The 20,794-nt window shown below is 34.2% G+C and overlaps 2 protein-coding genes across 3 annotated transcripts; both read right to left on the reverse strand.

The window, feature by feature from the left end:
- Window positions 1–7,035: 7,035 nt before the first annotated feature.
- LOC133670639 (UDP-glycosyltransferase 708G1-like) lies at window positions 7,036–8,936 on the reverse strand. Its single transcript, XM_062091189.1, has one exon. It carries the CDS (start codon window positions 8,659–8,661, stop codon window positions 7,279–7,281), a length of 1,383 nt encoding a protein of 460 aa, XP_061947173.1. The 5' UTR covers window positions 8,662–8,936; the 3' UTR covers window positions 7,036–7,278.
- A 5,352-nt stretch (window positions 8,937–14,288) lies between these two features.
- On the reverse strand, window positions 14,289–20,688 carry LOC133670920 (uncharacterized). Of its 2 annotated transcripts, none has more exons than XM_062091523.1 (19): window positions 20,512–20,688; window positions 20,283–20,416; window positions 19,965–20,051; window positions 19,770–19,859; window positions 19,557–19,638; window positions 19,329–19,451; window positions 18,563–18,759; window positions 18,219–18,434; window positions 17,817–18,089; window positions 17,570–17,726; window positions 17,347–17,480; window positions 16,766–16,852; window positions 16,438–16,692; window positions 16,106–16,321; window positions 15,701–15,973; window positions 15,412–15,559; window positions 15,187–15,317; window positions 14,821–14,907; window positions 14,289–14,717 (listed from the first exon to the last, which is right to left on the reverse strand). In XM_062091523.1, exons 1-19 carry the CDS (start codon window positions 20,615–20,617, stop codon window positions 14,631–14,633), a joined length of 2,883 nt encoding a protein of 960 aa, XP_061947507.1. In that variant the 5' UTR covers window positions 20,618–20,688; the 3' UTR covers window positions 14,289–14,630. The 2 variants fall into 2 exon arrangements, with proteins under 2 accessions (XP_061947507.1, XP_061947506.1); XM_062091522.1 differs by having other exon boundaries at window positions 15,698–15,973.
- Between the last annotated feature and the right edge of the window lie 106 nt (window positions 20,689–20,794).

The raw sequence follows: 20,794 nt of genomic DNA on the forward strand, positions 1-20,794 counted from the left end.
TCAAAGAGTTAGAAAGGAAAAACACATAGATACAGATTTTATCTCTACTGATTCAATTGTATTTTTAGTGGAAGGTGATAGAAATACAATATTAAAAAAGACACCTATGATCCTAAATATAGAAGATGATCCAAAGACATTTGGTCAAGCTATGTCTTCTAGAGATGTTGCTTTTTGGAAAGAAGCGGTAAATGATGAAATGGATTCAATATTGTCTAACAATACTTGGATCCTAGTAGATTTTCCTCCAGGTTCTAAGCCAATAGGATGTAAATGGGTGTTTAAAAGAAAATACAATACCGATGGTTCTATACAAACCTTCAAGGCAAGATTGGTTGCCAAAGGTTTTACTCAAAAGGAGGGTGTTGACACTTATTCTCTAGTGGCAAGAATTACATCAATTAGAGTTTTATTTGCATTAGCATCAATTTATAAATTGTATGTTCATCAAATGGATGTAAAGACAACTTTTCTAAATGGAGATTTAAAGGAAGAAGTGTATATGGAGCAACCTGAGGGTTTTATACTTCCTGGGAATGAAGAAAAAGTCTGTAAATTGGTAAAGTCCTTATATGGTTTAAAACAAGCTCCGAAATAATGGCATGAAAAGTTTGACAAAGCAATTTTGTTGAATGGTTTTCATCACAATGGTGCTGATAAGTGTATGTATTCCAAATTTACAAAAGATTTTAGTGTGATTATTTGTCTCTATGTAGATGACATGTTAATATTTAGCACCAATATTATTGGAATAGTTGAAACCAAAAGGTATCTCACTTCTATCTTTAAAATGAAAGATCTTGGTGAAGTAGATACAATTTTAGGAATCAAAGTTAAGAAACATAGTAGTGGCTATGCACTTAATCAATCATATTATATTGAGAAAATGCTCGATAAGTTTAAGCATCTCAATATAAAGGAGGCCAATATCCCATTTGACTCTAGCATGAAGTTAAATGATTATTGTGATAAAGCAGTAGCACAACTAGAATATGCTAGTGCCATTGAAAGTCTTAGGTATGCTATGCATTGTACAAGACCAGATATAGCTTTTGATATATGCAAGTTATCAAGATATACAAGTAAGCCGAATACAGATCATTGGAAGGCTATTATAAGAGTCTTTGGTTACCTAAAAAGAACGATTGATTTAGGCTTGTTTTATTCTGATTTTCCAGCTGTGATGGAAGGATATAGTGATGCAAGTTGGATGACTAGTTCAAGTGATAATAAGTCCACATCAGGATGGATTTTCTCACTTAGAGGAGGTGCAATATCTTGGGCATCTAAGAAACAAACATGCATCTCTCATTCTACTATGGAATCAGAATTTATTGCTATAGCTGCTGCAGGTAAAGAAGCAGAATGGCTAAAAAATATGTTGTTTGATATTAAGTTGTGGCCATAACCTATGTCAGCCATTTCTTTATACTGCGATAGTGAAGCAATTATGTCTCGAGCTTATAGTAACATTTACAATGGTAAATCAAGACATATAAGCATTCAACATGGATATATTCGAGAGTTGATTGCAAATGGTGTAATCACCATTGTCTATGTGAAGTCTGTGAATAATTTAGCGGATCCGCTCACAAAAGGACTATCTAGAGACATGGTATGAAAAACAACTAATGGAATGGGGTTAAAACCCGTTATTAAAGATACCAGTAATAGGAACCCAACTTCGGATTAGCAAAAAGCTTATCTCTTAGTTTAATGGGTAATAACAAGTTACTGTTTTGTATCTGTTGGACACTGATAATTAATTTGAGTCCCTATTTTGATAGTATTCAGTGTGTTCTATTACGAAAAGTAGGATGAGCGTGGGCTCTTAATGAAATTTAAAGTTCGTGTCTAATGTAATAGAGACATGTATAATTCCACCTATATGAATATAAAAGTGGAGCCGCTTTTGACAAGAGTTAGGGTTTTCTCTTGTAAATATTCAAGAAAAAAAAAATTATGATTTTAGCACATGGCCATAATAGTGTTAAACAGTTGTAAACCTCTTTAAAAGTTTGGATAGTATTATGTGTGTAGTATCTTTTATTCTACAACCAAAAGTTTTGGTTTAATCTGCGGACACCAATAACTTTAGTAGGATTCAAGTTCTAACACTAATTGAAGGTTTAAATTGCAAAATACCTTCTTGTAAGCATAATTCTATCAAGTGAAAAGACCTTCATTACAAACTAGTAGGGGATTATTGGTGTAGTTTGTAAATGAATAAAGAAAAGATGTTTATCCCATATTGGAAAGAAACACTCCCTCCTAATGTTTCTAAGTGTGGGTTTCTATTGTGTAGTAAATTAAGCCATGATGGATATTTATAATATCATTTGGAACTTGGAACTTAATATGAATAGTTATATTATTTGATAAACAATTATATTATTTCATCAACAATCATATTGTTTGATGAACAACCATAGTGTTTCATCAATAGTCATAATGTTTGATGAACAATCATATTGTTTCATCAATAGTCATATTGTTTGATGAACAGTCATACTGTTTTATCGTTATATTTCAAGTCTATAAAAGCATGTTATTATACAGAAAAGAAAGTACAACAAAAACACATATTCTTTTCTTAGTCTTATCTTCCTATTCTTTTAGAGGTTTAGAGAGCTTAGTTGTATCCTGGAGGTGTTGTCTCTGTGTGGGACAAATAAACACTTTAAGGATAGTGTTTTCACGCCTCTAAGCCAACTCCATATTTGTTTCCATCCTAAATTTTCCTAACACCAACTCGCCATTGGCAGCCAGAAAAGAGCACCGTCATGAACCGACATCAACATGTACGCGGTTGCATGATGCATCCTAGCACATACGTGTCATCTGCTTAAACAAGTAGATGACAAGATGCTCTTCGTTTCTCCTTTCATTCCATAAATCTGGTTCCTTGACGCCTACATACGTTGGAATCGTTTCTGATCACGCAACACATGAAACCCGACTCCCATATCAGAATCTTGAAGGTCATATAAATATAAAATCAGTTGTTTTTAAATTGTTTTTCTGATTTTTTAAAAATAAAAATATACTAAAAAATTTCAAATTTAACTTTCTTACACAACGCATGAAACACGACTCCCGTATCAGAGTCCATGCAAACCCAGCTACTACTATGAGAGGCCCCCACAAATTTGTTTTTGAAGACAAAGATCCTTTCTTTTATTCCACCGTACCCATCCATAATTTATTTCTCCTCAACCCTTCTCTATCAACAACCTGAAGTTTGATGTGCGTGTCTTTTTTTTTAGTTTTTTAATTTAATATGGGTGTCAGGACCAGTTTTCGCGCACTTCGACTAATCCCATGAGCCCTGAAGTTAACGACCATATAAACCTTAAATGATCATCATATGAGCAACCACAGGACTCGAACCTGAGACCACAAAGGAAGCAAACCTTGTGTCTTTTATTTAATCTCATAGTAGGGATTTCAAACATCTTCCTTCTTCTTTTACTTGGTAGCTTCCATAAAAGAACCTTACTACAGATAAAAGGTAAGGACATATTAGAGAGTTGTCCAATTATATAAGGATAAACTGAATGAAATTTTATGAAGTAAAGGTATTTCATATGCCATTAGTATTTGTTAATTTTTGAAACCTAGACCTTTTTAATAATAGAGATATAATATTTATTAGATAAGATTATTTGTAAAAGAAACTAAAAGATATACTTAATTTACTAGGATTGACATTTTAATCTGAAACTCGATAGATATCGATCTAATAAGTGAGTTTTTATTGATAAAATATAAATATTATCAAAATCAACCGAAACCCGACTCAAATCAAACTCGATATATATATATATATATATATTAAAAAAAATCAATTCATGTACATAAATTGAAAAAAATCATAAAATATAAATAATTCATATATCATTATCCTTAAAAAAATAAAAATATATTAAAATAATATCACCCTAGGCTCACCTAACTAAGAGTTAACTACCACGTCAATCAATGACAAAATTAACAGAGGTACTTAATTGATCAAACAATTCATGAATATAATTACAGTATTCATGAATAAAAGTACTTTAGAAGAAGAAAAATTAGGGCAGATATTCAAATAAATAAAAGAAATATCAAATATAGGTTTTTAATATGCCATTATTTCTTCTAGATACTATGTGTTTAGTTGTTTTTGCTAAGCATCTTTTTAAGGATAGATACTCTAACAAAGTAGGAATTTGTCGTATAGTCGATTTGTTTTGTGAGAAATATCTTGGTGAAAAATGTTTTTTTTTTCTAATTATCAATGCAAACAAACACTAAAAACAATGAAAAATACTTTTAGTCAATCTTTAGATAATGCTAATTTGCTACACTTGCGTGCCAAATATGGATCATCCTTAAGATTTAGAAGTTTTTATGGAGAGTATTTTCCGACACAAAGTGAATCATCGCATGTTGGCTGCATGAATGCCCATGTGCCTGATCAGAATAAACCAGAACAATTGAAAAAGAAGACAATATTTGGTGTAGAAATCTCCGACAGAAATCATAATGCATCTGTTATGACTTCAGATGCACTTCCGCGGCCACCTGCTCCTCAATCTAATGTAGTCAATTCTGAGTCATCCTCCATTTCATCTTGGAAGAGGCCTCCAGCTAGCTTGAAACAGAATGCAATATTTGTTCTGGGAAACCCTTGCTTTAATACCTTTCCCGAATCAAATAAGAGTTCAACCACATTGTTGCATTGCCATGAAGTTTCTGCAGATGGGTCGATTGTTAATGAAAAAGTGGATTTTATCCCAAAACCAGGAGTTGAATTGTCCTACAAAAATGACATCTCCCTCATTTCTCAGTTGAAGTCCAAGGCATCAGCTGGTCACTTGAATGGACACAGTGATAGTAATTCTGCTTTTGAACAAGTTCCTAAACATAATCCTCCAAATAACTCTAGGGGTTCAGGCTGGTCTGAGAATACAAAATCTGCGGAGGAAGTAAACCTCAATGCAGTACCTCCAAAAAGTTACCCAATTGAAGCAATTTCTGATTCAAATCTTATTTCCATTGGTATTCCAAGGATGGAAGAAACTCCACAAGGAGCATTGTCATGGATGAAAACTATTTCACATTGTAATGCAAAATCTTCTGGTGAAATGTCTGATTCTCGTAAGGTGAATTGGGATTCGTTGCAAAGAAAATATGCTGAGCAATTTGCTTGCAATGGTGGAACAATGAAGGGTCTCCATCAAAACATTGTTCAGGATTCATCATCAGCAACAAATGTGCATGATGATGAAGAAAAGAGAATTGGAGGTGATTGTTCAAGCAATAGGAAGATTCTTGGTGTTCCCATTTTTGAAAAGCCCATTTCCAAAGAACTACCTTCTGCCAGCTCTGGCCTGAAGCCTGGTTTTTGTGTTTCAGAGACTAATGATGCTAACTCTATTAAAGGCGGGTTACTTCATACTGATCTGAATCAGGATCCTATGGAATCTGAATCCGTGGAGATCCTAAACACAAACAGTTTAAATGTGGCGAAGTGTTCAGTTGATTGGAGAGCTGATTTAAGACATTCAATTGATTTGAATGCGAGTGTGACTGAAGAAGAGGCTCAAGCTCCAAGAAACAAGGCCAGTATTGCAATTCAGATAGATTTGGAGGCGCCAATTGTCCTTGAAAACAACATGGACATCGTGTCTGGAGGTGGATTTCCGGAAAGCAAATTTAAAGAACCATTTCAGTCCATAACAGATGAATCCAAGGACTTTCATGAAGGCTTTTTGATAGCTGCAGCTGAGGCTTTAGTGGACATGTCACTGTCTGGTGTGCACCAGTTTCAAGATGATGCTCCGTGCCATATATTGGAAGCTGAAGTGAATAATTCTCTTCAGTTGTTTGCAGAGGTAATTTCTTCTTACAAGGGATACATTGAGAATGCTGTTGGATCAGTTTCAGTGCACAAGGGTAATAATGATTGTGAAGATTCAATACCAGATGAGGTTGATTTTTTCGAGTATATGACCTTAAATTTAACTGAAACCATGGTAGAAGATCATGATTGTGAACCTATGGTTTCGGAAAACACAAAAGATGAAACATCATTGCCAAGAAGTCCTAGGAGAGGTCTTGTGCCCTCTTGTCTTGTAGTTATGGTCTTCATTTATCCTTGCGAGTAGAAACATACTCCTCACCCCGAAAGCGCCGTCGATTTTTTCATCTCTAACTTGAACAGACGAAAAAATTACTAGATCCATTTGGCGGTAAATTTGAAAGGTAGTTGTTGGACCTATGAACATCAACGATCATAAAAGCAAAGATTTCAGCTTTGAACTTACCCACAAAACTTTTTTTTGGGGTTCCAAAATTCTGACTTTGCCATGCAAAGTTCAGTGATTATGTCGTGTTTGAAGAGTTGTTCTTAATCAGACTGCTTAGATATGGTAGAGAAATCGAGTACATATGCTTTCATGATGGTTTCTTAACTTTGGCCTTAGCGACTACAGGACCACCTTCCCTCCACCAGCTCAGCACCCAGACCAAGCTCATCCTGAACCGCATAGGTCCCTTTTCCCGCCATGGCTGTCCGTGTCAGGACTGGTTACCCATTTCATCTCTTTATATTTTATTATCTTTTCACGTGTATCTGTGTGCAGACGCATAATTGGGTTGACATCTAACAGTGTGTTTGGGAAATTCGGAAGAAAGGGTTAAGGAGGGAAATTGTAGAAAAACAGAAGTGAAGGAAAGGCTTCACAAACAGTATGTGTCAAAAGGTTTCTTTCCCTTCCCTTCAATAGTTATTTTTATTTTATGAACTTCATGTTGAGGATTATGCAAGGTGTGACTACTTGGATATATGTGGAGAGCTTGAGTTCATGGAGACAATGAAGGTGAAGTACCATGAGAAGGCGGTGGAGACTGGTTCTCTAGTGGTTTCTACAGTTTTGGGAGTGCCTAATGTGGAGAGGCTGCGGAGGGGCTGTCAAGACCCAAAAGAGCAAGGCCTATGGCAAGACATTCTCCAAAAAAAAAAAAGTATCTTGTAGTTTTCTCTCTTCATACTTTTCATGGGATTGTTTCATTCCATGAAAGAAGTGAAGTTTATTGATAAGAAAAAGATTAAAAGACACAACAGACAGGATAAGACATCCTCCAAAAGAAAGATGAAAAATCAAAATTTCAGGACAATGCGAGTTGAATTTCCCCCTACCTTTTGACTTTACCAATCTAATCCTTGTTTATCTGGTCACAGACAATTCAAGGTACAAGACATACAGAAGGGTATAGGATATCCTCGCGACTTCAGAAGTGCTTCCACATGCTGATGAGTTCAGTCAATCCCTTGTCAGAACTCCCACCAAAGCCCACTGCTTTCCTAGCATCTTCTTTGATCCCCAATGCCTGAATTCTCAATGATTCATTCCCCATGGATTCTCTAATCCTTTCTGCAATTTCTGCTCCTTTCACCAGCATCTCCCCGCTCCAACCCCAACTCTTCACCCAGGTCCCTAGTCCAATCCTCTCCACAATATCTGCATTGATTTTCTGGTCCCCGTTTTGGGGCCAAGCTAAGATCCTCACTCCATGCCATGCAGCCTCCATCACTGAATTCCAACCACAGTGACTTAAAAATCCACCAACTGCTGGGTGGCTTAATATGCCGTCCTGGTTTAACCAATCCTTAACTATCAATCCCTTTTCTTTGACCCTCTCCATCAATTCATGCCCAATTACCTCTTCCAATTCTTCACTATCTTCCTTATCAACTTTTTTATCCTTCACCACCCAGACAAACCTGCTACCACTCTTTATCAGCCCTTCACCCAACTCCCTGATTTGATCCCTCGCCAAAGCAGTCCTACTTCCAAAGCTAACATACAGAACTGATCCAGCTGGTTGATCATCAAGCCAAGTTAACTGTAACTGGCTCTTCTCAGAATTACATGGTGGAAGTGGTCCAATGGCAACAACTGAAGGTAGCCTTTCCAGAACTTGGCCATCATTTATCTTTCTGAGTGATTCAAGCTCAAAACTTACGAATGTGTTAAGTAGAATTCCACATGATTCTGTCACTTTCCTACCATTCTCTATGAAACTATTCTTAAAAAAATTATTGCTCTTCTGCAGAAGTGGTGGGGGGACCAATGACTTGGGCATCAATTCCACGTTTCGAATCTTGATGACATCCGTCTCATCTAAATCATCCAGAGCTTTTGAGCCGGCTAAAGTGGGGTAGGATAGAAATAATGTCATCATTTTAGCAGATGATGTGAAGAGAACATAATTAGGAAGGCTAATAGCTTGAGTGATGGGAATAACTGTAGAGGCCAAGGTCATGTCTGTGATAAAACCAGAAAGAGATGGAGTTAGAGCAGAAAGAAGCGGGGAAAGAAGGTGACAGGAGCTCTTGATGAGTTGCATCTGATAAAAAAAAGGGTCAACCGAATTCTCTTCAAGTGGAAGGAGGTGAAACTGCTTCTGCTTGACTTGAGGAAAGGAAGCGAAGAACCCAGATAAAGCTTGTGACTCAGTCAGCGAGACTGTTGGATGTGGGGTGATGAAGGTGACTTGGACATTTCGGGCTGCGAGTAAAGCAGCAAGTCTAAGGAAGGGTGTGAGATGACCCATGCCAGCACTTGGGAGGAGAGCTACATGAGCAAGTTTCTGGTCTCTAGAACTTGACATTCTTCAGTAAGCTGTTTTGGTGGTTATTCTAGCTTCATGTACGAGAAGAGCTGGATGAGCAAGTTTGCGTCTTCTTGAAATGAACTATCGCGCTGCCTATATATAATAATAGAAAGACCACACACAGCTAATCTTCAACCTGCCGATGGCAAGGCTACAACACAGTTTCATTGGGAAGTCAAATCAAGATGGTGGGCAGTTGAAGCATTATTCCATAGCTAGTAAACGCGTGAAGGCCTTCATTGGCGGGGTAGACGGTCCCCGTCTACCCGTCAGGTCTCAGATGTTTTATATTTACAAGTCTGAATATTTTTATTTGCAGATTATAAATCTGAAAGAATGGCTTGGGGTGCCGCTATTGGCACTCCCATTATTGCTAATAGCACTCTCTCTTTAACTTTTGTGATTTGCAAGCTAACAAAGTTATTCCTCCTCTCATCTAAAATATCAAGATCAGAGCATAACCCATAAAACTTTAGAGTATGTTTATTTTTATATTTTAAAAATATTTTTTAAAAAAATTATTTTTTTATTTTTTTAGTATTTTTAAATTATTTTAATATATTAATATCAAAAATAAAATATTATTTTAATATATTTACAAACAAAAAAACAACCATCTTTACCTTTACAAACACCCACCTAACCACCAACCACTGTATCACTAGACTACAAATCATTTGTGGAACCCAATGCTCCGTTTATCATGGCCTGTAAAATATTTGTTCAATGATCTTCAACCATCACTTCAAGAAAGATAGAAAGAAAGAAAGATTTAATTATATTTTAAGTATAATTACCACTTTAATTTGTTTTCTATTATGATAAATCAAGCATTGCTATAGTATTACCATGGCAGATTTATGTTTTATTTTTAATTGGAGAATAAAATCAAATAAATACTTTAGTTTTCTCAATTATTCATTTCTAAACATGAAGTGAATATATAAGAGAAGTTATTTTCTTGATTTCTGTTTGACATGCACTTTTCTAAGATTTAATATTTTTATCTGAGTAAAGGAACCTAGTCAATTAGAAAAAGATTAAAGGTGACACATTGAGATAATGAATATTTTAATTATATGGAAATATTATTTTAAAGGTTGTTCTTATAAACCCACATTAAGATATAAGTTATTGGTTAAAGGGTATATCAAAATAAATAAGATTAATTAAAATTCATGTAATTAATTGATATTAAATAAAAGTTAGATTACTAATATCGATGTAATGGAAAATGACACATCATCAAATAAAAAAATTGATAGAAGATAGAGAAAAGTACTTAATTGAAAATCATGAAAAACTTGATATACTTAAATGAGAAAAAATTACAATTCATCTATTTTCTTAAGTAAACATGTAGAGTTGATATACTAATAGTAGTTTTAGCTATAGAGCTGATGTGCAGTGAAAAACTTGTAGCAGAAGTCGGATTTTATCTTCCCATTTTCCGGACCATGCAAAATCTAACATTAACATATAAAAAGTTTTGGCATTACATTAAAGTAATGAACAATTACATAGCCTGACTTTTTTAATTTGGTTTTTAAGATTTTTTTTCAATTTTATCCTTTAATATTAAATTTAATAGATATTATATTTTATAATTTGTTTCGATTTACTTTCTATTGAGCTATCTTACTTTATTGGGTTTGACAGGTTAACCAGAGTTGATTTATGTCATTATTTTTATTCTTTTTTAATTGAATTTTTTTCTTACCTCCACCCCTCAACGTTAGGTTGATTGAATATATATATATATATATATATATATATATATATATATATATATATATATATATATATTTGATTTTTTTAAGATTATCATGGTTTCATACTTGAGTTACGAGCTTTGTGAGTTTGTCAAATTAACTTAGGCATTTTTTGGTCTTTTTTTAATTGAAAACTTTTTTTTAATTCATCTTTTCATATTGAATTGATTAAAAATTTGAAGTCATAATGTTTTTTATTTACTTTCTATGGGGTTATCATAGTCTCATGACCCAAGTTGCAAGTTAGAATGGTTGCATCATGGTTTTTTTTTTCTTTTTTTATTGAATGTTTTTTTTTCAATTTCATCCTTAATATTGGATTGATTGAGAATTATAATTTATAATTTATTTTGGTTTGTTTTCTCATGACTAGGGTCACGAATCACGAGTTTAGTCAATTAACTCGGTGGTTTTTTTGTGTTCTATTTTTAATTGATTTTTTTGTTTCACTTTCATCCTACAATATTGGATTAACTGAGAATTAAACTTTATAATTTATTTTTATTTTATTTCTATAGGGTTATCCCGGTCTTATAGCTTAAGTTTTGATAAGTTAAACCAAGTTGACTCTACTCAATTTTTTAATTGAACTTTGTTTTCAATTTCTTTTTTATTGAAAATTAGGTTTAATATTTTTTTTATTTACTTTATATAGGATTATTAGGGTCTCATGACCTGATTTAAAAAATTAATAAGTTAACCTGAGTTGATCTAAATAAATCTAAGTCGATCTAATATGTTGTTGTCTCAATATTTTTTTTTAAGATATAATTTTAGTTTTTTTAGTCAAATTATATTTTTACTAATCATTTAAGTTGTCTTTAAATCTGTAAAGTTGACTAGATCACACCAAGTAAACCCCCATATAGTTTTTTTTTCTATTTGAAAACATGTTAACAACACTAATATTTTTTTGTTTATGTTCAATAAAAATTTGATTCGGCTCGCAACATAACACATGCAATTATCTAGTTGAAATTATATTACTTTTATTGCTCTTAATTTTTGTTTTTCCTTTCTTGAGGTAGATTATTGCACCTAATTAGATTGGTGGCCTGCGCCACGCTGTTGGCCACTCTAATATTTTAATAACATAAAAAAGATACCAATGCGATGTAAATGTTCATAAAAAACAAACATAAATAAATATGAGACTCTAATATTGACTCGATTGAGTTCAACATGCTTGATTAATTTAATAATATGATTAGAAAAGAAGATTTTGACAACAAATTAAGCAAAAAATTAAAAAATAATTCAATGTAAAATATGAATGCTTGTCAATAATATGGAAAATACATCTTTAAAATATTCGTAAAAGGTCTCCATGATATTTTTTGTCCACAAAATAAAAATTAAATGAAAACAGGATAATCACATAGAAAGAAATATGAAAAACAATTTGAATCTCAATCCCCAAAAAATAAAATATCAAAAAGAAATATTGAAAAAAAAACTATTTTTTAAAAGAAAAAATCGACTCGAGTATATTCGAGCCAACATGCTAAATTCAAAAACTAGTTGTGAGATCAGGATAATCCTGTGAAAAGTAAATTAAATAAAATTATAAAACTCAATTTTCAAACCAACCTAATATTAAAAGGGTAATGCAAAAAAAAATATCCGAGTCAATCCTAGTAAATTTGCCAAATCCATGACCCAAGACATGAGATCGGGATAATTCCATGAAAAGAAAGTAAAAAAAAATAAAGAATATCAATCTTCAACCAACTCAATGCTCAAAAATAAAATTTTAAAAATTAAAAAATAATGTAAAAAAAACCAAAGTCAACCCAGTTAAATCTCTCAAACATGTGACACGGGTTATGAGGCCGAATTACATTGTAAAAGGCAAACCAAAAAAAAATAACGAAGTAAAATTATCAACCAACCAAAATAATAAGGGATAAAATTAAAAAAAAAACTAATTCAACAAAAAAAGATCCAAAAAAAGATTGAAAAGAATAAGGATGAAATTTGAAACAAAAAGAAAATGAAATCAAATGATAAGGGATAAAAATGAGAAACAATTTCAATTAAGAAAAGAATAAAAAAAATAACAATTAAAAGAATAAGGATGAAACTTGATATAAAAATCTAATACTAAGGAACGATATCGAAAAAAAATTCAATAAAGAATTCAAAACCAAATATATTGCAATCAAAAGAATAAGGTCTAAATCCAATCAATAAATGACCATAATTTTGTAAATCTTTGCAATTTCAACGTATTTTTCGAGGAGAAGAGGGAGAAAAGTGGGGGGGGGGGGATAAAACACACTATTAGAGCTCAACTATTGATCCCCGAAGACACGCATCACACCACAATGAAGGGGGGAACACGACGCTTCCAATGCCACCTCATAAGGAGGTTTTTGGCCATCTTACAATGCTACACGCGTCACCTGAATGACACGAACAACGTCCACTTATTTGCTCATGCGTTGCACACACCAATAAAATTTTTTAATCAATGTTTTGTGTTTGTTAAAAGATTGAATTGCTCCTTATTCAAATTTATTATAACTTAAAAACCATGATGACAATACCAATTTGCCCAAATTTTATCATGCTAGAGAAAAGAAAATAATTGAAAATCCCCTGGACCTCAGCTTTAGAAAAATTATCTTTAAAGATATTTAAGTAATTTTATTCTTTTAAAAAAGTTAAAAAGACTCAATTGGCTCTTTCTGTTAATTTTTTTTATTTATTTAAAAGGTAAATAGATCATTTTAATGTGAAAAATATGAAAATACCAATCAATTTTTTTTCTTCAATTTTTTTCATTCAAATACTTTTATTTCTAATTTTGCCTGTCCATTTTTTTTTTTGGTTTGCTACAAAAGAAACACGTTGGAAAAGCTGTCACAATCTCATGTCAACCTTAGGTAAATCTGATTGTAGCCATCGGTATTGTTCTGAACTTGGATCAAAATCTGTATAAGATCCCAATATGATCACATGGACACCAGCAACACTATGATCACATGGGTTCCAACAACGTTGACTTGGTCTAATTAATTTGCCCGAGGTCACTTGTATCACATGTTATGCATAAGGAAAATCCTACAAGCATGTGGTGTTCAAGACATTTTATATTTTTTTATTTTTTTAAAATCCCAATAAATCTTGAATTACAACACAGTTTTTTATAGATTAACATAGATGTCCGGATCATTTTGCGTGCATCTCGACTAATCTCACGGATCCTGAAATTAACGACCATGTAAGTCTTCAGTGGTCATTATATTAGCAACCACATAACTTGAACATGAGATCACAGGGAAAGCAAACTCCTTTATATAATACAATATTAATATAGATGGTTGACCATCAAGCCATGTTAACAATTTGCTTCTCTTAAAATCACATGGGTTTAAGTGGTCTAATGGGAATAACTAGGGGGCAGTCCTGCTTTTACTTCTATTAATTAGCTTTTCTATGTGATTATTTATCACCAAAGCTTCCAAATGTATTGACCAAAATCCCACTTGATTCCACCATCTTGTTACCATTTCTAATGAAATAGCTCTCTGAAGAGTTGCTGCATGTTTTAAAAAGCGGTGAGGGAATCCATGATTCATTTAAAGCATCACCTCCAAATCTGTAATCTTTATTACATAAATTTCATTTAAATCAAGCATTATCACTGTCAAAGCAATCACCTCTATCATTATCATTGTCATCTTGTTATTATAATTCTATTACATTCACCACCATAATCACTATATAATCTGTACCACCTTCTTTTTTTTAGATTTAGATTTATCATAAAGATTTAGAAGTAAACTCGCTGGATAGAATCTTAAATCAACACAGTTTATAAGACTCGCATTAATGGGCATGCAATCATGTTCCAAAGGGACTGGTATATAAAAGGAGTGGAAACCTTAATATTTGCCACACTTGCGTGCCAAATATGGATCATCCATGAGATGCCTTCACATTACTAAACCTGTGTTCATCATTATCATTTCATTGCCAAAGGTAGAACTTCCATTACAAATCTGGCATCCTTGGAAAAATCCTCAACAAGGACATGAAATGATGAAGGGCCAGTCAGGAAACTCAATCTAGGGTTCTTCCATGTCAATATATGCCTGTTTTCCCAACATCTGTTGTAACAGCACGAAAATGAACTATTCCAAGATAAGCAGTGCTACAATGGGGCGACCAAGTTTCCTCAAAGTTCCTCTATTGTACAGCTTCAAAGAAAAGAATCTGCGGTTGAAACTGCTCATGTGAACACTTGCTTAGGAGATCATCCCAACACCCAACGACCTGTACAAATCAAATTTGAATAACTTCTACAAACAAGTTAACAGTGTAAGAAAAAAAAAATCTATTACATTAACTTTCCTTACAATTGAGAAATGGAATTTACCTCAACATTAGCATCGTTAAACATGGTCCATCTCTTATGCTCATGACTGTAACTAAAGCAAACATAGTGTTGGTGATGATAGCAGACCTACAATTAAATGTGCAAAGATAGATTCTAGTAAGTGATTTTCTGTGAAGTAATAGACAACTTTCTAATGCTGCAGCAGCACCAGATCAACTAGAAAAGGTAAATAAATATTTTTTTCTTCTTTATTTAGAATAACCAAAACACTACTAATTCGGGACAAGAGAAGAAATGATTGTTAAACAACCAGAGAAGAAATCATTGTTGATCGAATCATTAGAAAGCACACATCATAGTCTAGATTATTAAACAGTAGCAAAGTTTTATACATGTGAAGTATACCAATGAAACCAGGCAGTACTTTTTCCCCGGTCCTAAACCTTGATATACAACACCGATATCTAACTCAGTACCCAGAGCTGTTAAAGTTTTCCTTGTATCCTCTCTACTCTCATGTGCAGTCTGCACAAGAACTGCAATAAACACATCTTAAACTAGTAAATATTAGAGCATTAATGTTGAGAAAAGGACACTACATATCTCTAACTCAACCACCCGCTAGCTTACCACAAATGAAGACAAGGGGAGGTGTTCGAAGAATGAATTGGATACGGTTAGGCTTTCCACAGCCTCCAGCATCTCGATTGCAAGTTGAGCAATCATCCATTAACATCAGCTTCATAAGTTCATCAAAGGAGCTAGCTTGATTTTTGTTCTGTTGCACAATGGTTGGTTAATCACACAGATGCTAATGGGATAAAAATTAGTCTGGTATCTGTTATAATATGGAATAAATAAATGAATGAAAAAAAGCAACTTTGCTATCCAAAGAAAGGGAAAAAATAACAATTACTGCCTTTTTTTCTCTAAGCTGACTTGAACGTATATAGTGAGAAAAATCAGAAAACGTTTGATGCCTCCACTCCAGACCACAGCTGTCACAATACCCATAAATGTCCATACCAAAGAGTCTATGAGCTAAACATTTATTGCTTGTCCACTGCTGACATTCTACCCGCTTGCTTTTCTCTGATTCAGATGAGGCATCTGGGGTTGGGCAAGTGGTAAAGGACTGATGAAGAATAACAAGAATATTTTGCAGAACCTCATCCGCATCGTTCATTTGTCCCTGTGAGTTTGGTAGATATTGTCAGTACTGCAATCACACATGAAAGTGCTTGGTAATTACCATTTTCAAAATTCTGTAACTATACTGCAAATTAAGTGCAAAAGTAGAGGAGGTATACAGCACTTTACAAACCTCCAGAAAGCTATTCCTATGAGGGGAGTATTTGCTGATGGCAAGTCTTAAGGAGGTTGTAGAAACAATCTCTCTTCTAGTACGAGTAGATGCCTCACTTAGTTCACCAAATACCTCAGCTAATCCACAAACAATGCAGGGATCTCCAACATGCTCATGTCCTGAATCTGTTATGCTGCGCAACTCATTCCGAACCAGCTGTACATTCCATAAGCACTGCATTTTGTTTAAGAACAAAAGACTAGAGGATTAAAAGCTGATAAAACTACATATGGAAATACAACAATTCCTATAGGAAATGGTACAAACTAAAAATTTGGTATGAATAGAACCTGTATGATCGCGTTTAAAAAGCAACTATTTTCACCAACATCATTTTTTAGTCCAGCACCAAATATACCAGAGCTGTCTTCATAGTTGACCTTGGAACCACTCTGTGATTTCCCAGATTCTTCCTCTTCAAAGAATGATTTCGGAGGCATATTTTGATCTATCTCAGTTGGTGCACTCTCTACAAAGAAAAGAATTCGTGGCTGGAAATGCTTTTCTACACACTTTTTACAGAGACAATCCCAACTCCCAATGACCTGTACAAATCAAATTTTACTTGTGAACATGATAGCATAAAATCTATCATAACTTTCTTGACCCAGAATGTACCTCCACATGTGTGTCATCGTACATCATCCACCTTTTGCACTCATCGCTGTAAATGAAGCACGAGTAGAGTAGCCCACAATAGCAAACCTACAAAATCGATTGCTGGCTTTTAGCAATGAAATATTCTGTTCACTGGTCCCATTCAGGAATTAACAGTAAATAGTTTTCAGAAGCTAAAGAATCATAAGTCAACTAGAGACGGCACATTAAATTATTTCTTTATTTGCAATAATCACCATGCTAATTCAGGACAATAAGAAGAGATGCATTGTTGATTGAATCGATAGAAGGTACAATTATTTTTATGTTACAGTTAAGGGCCTCCTCAAGCCAACTTGTGCACATAGAGATAAGTCCTCTCCAGCCCAGTCAAAGGCAAACCCTCGAGAGTGACTGGGGGTTGCATGAGGAATCACCTCCTTGTGGCAAAGTTTCAATGAGCTTGGTGGGATTCAAACCCTTGTTGAGCACCTAACCACCCAAAGTCACGACTCACAACTCATGCTCAACTCATTCAGTCCCTTAGGGTTAGAAGAAACAGAAATTATACACTAGTGTAGTTTTAGGAATGTGAAGTATACCACTGAAACCAGGCGGTATTTTTTTCCTTTTCCTAAACCTTGATAAAGAATGCCAATATCTATTTCAGTTGCAAGAGCTGCTAAAGTTTCCCTGATATCTTCTCTAGCAACCCATATAGTTGTCCACTCTAGAACTGCAAATAACCATGCAATTTTAAACCATTAAACTTTCCCAGCATTGTTGAGAATATGACAGACTACATAATTGTAAACAATGAATTACCACTGGTGAACACATGGGAAGGTGTTTGAAGAAAGTATTTGATGTGGTTTTCTCCACATCCATCAGCATCTGGTTCCAAAGTCAAATGATAATCCACCAGCATGGGCTTCAAAAGCTCAGCAAATGAGCTAGTTCCCTGCCTAATCAGAGTTGAAACCTGATTACACAAATATCAATGGTATTAACATGATATCTGTTGTATATGGGATAGAAGACAAGCAACTTTGTCAAGGAAAGAAGATTCTGCCTGTTTTCTGAGTTCAAATGCGGATATGGTGTGAAAGAAAAAGGTATGCTTTTGTTGTCTCGACTCCAGACCACAACTGTCATAATTCACGCTTTTATAAACTGTCATACCGAAGAGTGTATGAACCAAGCAAGTGTCAGTTGTGCACTCCAAAGATCCTACACAATTTCTTTTCTCTGATTCAGGTAAAGAGAAATCTTCAACACTGGTGAGGGAATGATGAAGAGAATCAAGAATAATCCATAGCACTTCAAAAGCATTGTTCATTTTTTCCTGTGAATTTGGTATATCATTGTCAGAAGCGCAATGGTACAAGACAGTGCTTGTTGATTAAAATTTGTAACTTCAGCAAAAACAGAAAGCAGAAAAGTGAAGGACATATACAACAGTCTCTATACAAACCTTCTGGAAGAGATCTCCGCAAGGGGACAATTTGTCAATGGCAATGCTTAAGGAGGTTGGATAAACAATTTCTCTGCTAGGATTTATAATTGCTGCACTTAGTTTATCAAATATCTCAGCTAATCCACAGACAACGCAAGGATCTCCAACATGCTTATGTTCTGGAGCTGTTTTAAAAGCTAACTCATTCCGAAACTGTGGTATACGCCATAAGGACTGCACTTTACCAAAAACAACAAAGGACTTGCTGATTTGAGAACTGGCAAACATTTGTATAGGAAAAGAAAACAATCAATATTCAAAAAGGAACATAATAAAAATCCAGAAAGATATGGCAACTGAACCTGTATAATCACATTTAAGGAGCTATAGTTTTTGCCGATATCATTTTTCAGCCCAGAACCCAATATTTCAGATCCATCCATGTAATCAACCTTGGAATCAGTTGGACATTTTCCAGTTTCTTCCCCTTCCAAGAATAAATTTTGAAGCAACTTTTGATCCATCTCCAAGGGAACATGCTTTTGCACTCGACATGCATCTGGAAGTTAAAAGGAACCATTTTCAGAGTGATGGTGCCTTTATAATTGTTCAACTAGTTTGAAAAAGATTCTCCCCAAAAAAAAAAAAATAGTTTGAAACAGAGCATATTGTTTCTTCATCTGAACTCTGAATCTTGATATACAAGTGCCTCCCTATCAACTTTTCCATCTATACCCTTCATGTAAATCATATACCTGAATACTTTTCAGTGCATATGTTGTCTAACATAGCATGTAATGATTTCTTTAATCTAAATTCAAATCATAAACATGAAATACAAATCCTTTCAGTGTTTGCTAGGGATCCAAACAGTGAAAACAATTGTGGACTGGTTTATTCTTGAAAGAGGGAAGCTATTCATGTGAGAGCCCATGGATTTGGAAAAGGACCTTCCCGTATAACAACTGAACCTAAATTCTAAAGTGATCATTCATGGTTTCTTGATGCAGCAGGCATATGGCAGAAGACTTGCCATTTCATCATGTAATTAGAAAACATAGCATGAGTGTCAATTCAATGCATACCAAAATGAAGCAAACAGAAGTATCTAAACAGTACTGCTATTACCTTGAAATTTATCCTGACGTAAAAATTTCATTTCATTTTGAGCATGACTTCGCAAATTCCCACCTTCATCCTTTGCAGTTTGCCAATCATTATGCAGCGTACTCTCTTCAGGAATATCTTCAGCTGATGGACCAGCTCAACACATAATACAGTTGAAAAATTAAGACCCCTATCTAGAAGACCTTAATTGGTGCTATAGTCAAAGATACTAATATAAGGGATCTTAACCTTGCTTCACTTCCCCATCTCCTAGATTGCATAGCATGCCAGAACTCCCACTAAGTTTTCTGAGATCATCAAATTGTGGACACTGGACAATGGAACAAATAAAAATCTGTCAACATAATAACAGCAAAACTCATGTGAACTATATGAGAAGATTACTACTTAATTTAGGTCTGAACACTAATCAGAATAACAGGATGAGTAGAAATCTGCCACCTTTATAACGTCAGCTTCAAAGAAAAGAATCCGTGGCTGCAAGAGCTCATCTACACACTTGTCAAGGAGATTATGCCAAAACCCAATGACCTGTACAAATCAAAACAAATTAAATTTACAAAAAAAATGTAAAGAAAATTTATCCCATTATTAGCTTTCTTTAACAATGTAAGCAATGGAATGGAATTTACATACCTCCACATGCACATCATCATACATGGTCCATCTTTTACCCTCATGACTATAACAAAAGCATACATAGTGTAGCTCATCATAGCAAACCTACAAATCAAAATGACGCAAATGCTCTATCTCATAAGAGGTTTTCCTGTACAAAACACAGATTTCTGCTGTAAAAGAAACACCATCTCAACTTGAAAAGGTAAAATAAGTTATTTGTTTATTTGCAATAATAATCAAACCACTACTAATTCAAAATAAAAGGATGTCTGAAGCATTCAAAGGAAGTCAAGACTATTACGCATGCATGCATGCATAGCTCATGAAGTATACCATTGAAACAAGGCAATATCCGTTCCCTGGTCCTAGGCCTAGATATAAATCACCAATATCTACTTCAGTATCCAAAGCTGTTAAAGTATCTCTTATATCTTCTCTACTCTCACGTGCAGTCTGCATGCTGAGAACTGCAATAGGAACCACATCAAAATTTATTAAATATTCTAGCATTAATGAGAATATGCCACACTACATGTCTCTAAAAACCTACTCACTAGCATACCGCAAACGAAGACTTGGGGAGGTGTTCGAAGAATGAATTGGATTCGGTCAGGTTTTCCACAGCCTCCAGCATCTTGATTGCAAGTTAAGCAATCATCCATTAGCATCAGTTTCAAAAGTTCATCAAAGGAGCTAGCTTGATTTTTGTTCTGTTGCACAACGGTTGGTTAATCACAAAAATGCTAATGGGATAAAAATTATTCTGGTATATGTTATAATATGGAATAAAAAAAAATATAAAAAACAACTTCGCTATCAAAAGAAAGGGAAAAAATAGCAAATAC

This window comes from Populus nigra, chromosome 13 (assembly GCF_951802175.1).
Source record: "Populus nigra chromosome 13, ddPopNigr1.1, whole genome shotgun sequence".
Taxonomy (NCBI): Eukaryota; Viridiplantae; Streptophyta; class Magnoliopsida; order Malpighiales; family Salicaceae; genus Populus; species Populus nigra.

Excerpts from the sequence above, each read along its gene's own strand:
- LOC133670639 (XM_062091189.1), bottom strand. The coding sequence starts at position 8,661 with ATGTCAAGTTCTAGAGACCAGAAACTTGCTCATGTAGCTCTCCTCCCA.
- LOC133670920 (XM_062091522.1), bottom strand. The coding sequence starts at position 20,617 with ATGCTAATGGATGATTGCTTAACTTGCAATCAAGATGCTGGAGGCTGT. Across the intron at positions 19,860-19,964 it reads ATGATGATGTGCATGTGGAG|GTCATTGGGTTTTGGCATAA; the intron begins GTATGTAAATTC and ends TGATTTGTACAG. Across the intron at positions 16,322-16,437 it reads TTTTAAACGCGATCATACAG|TGCTTATGGAATGTACAGCT; the intron begins GTTCTATTCATA and ends AACAAAATGCAG.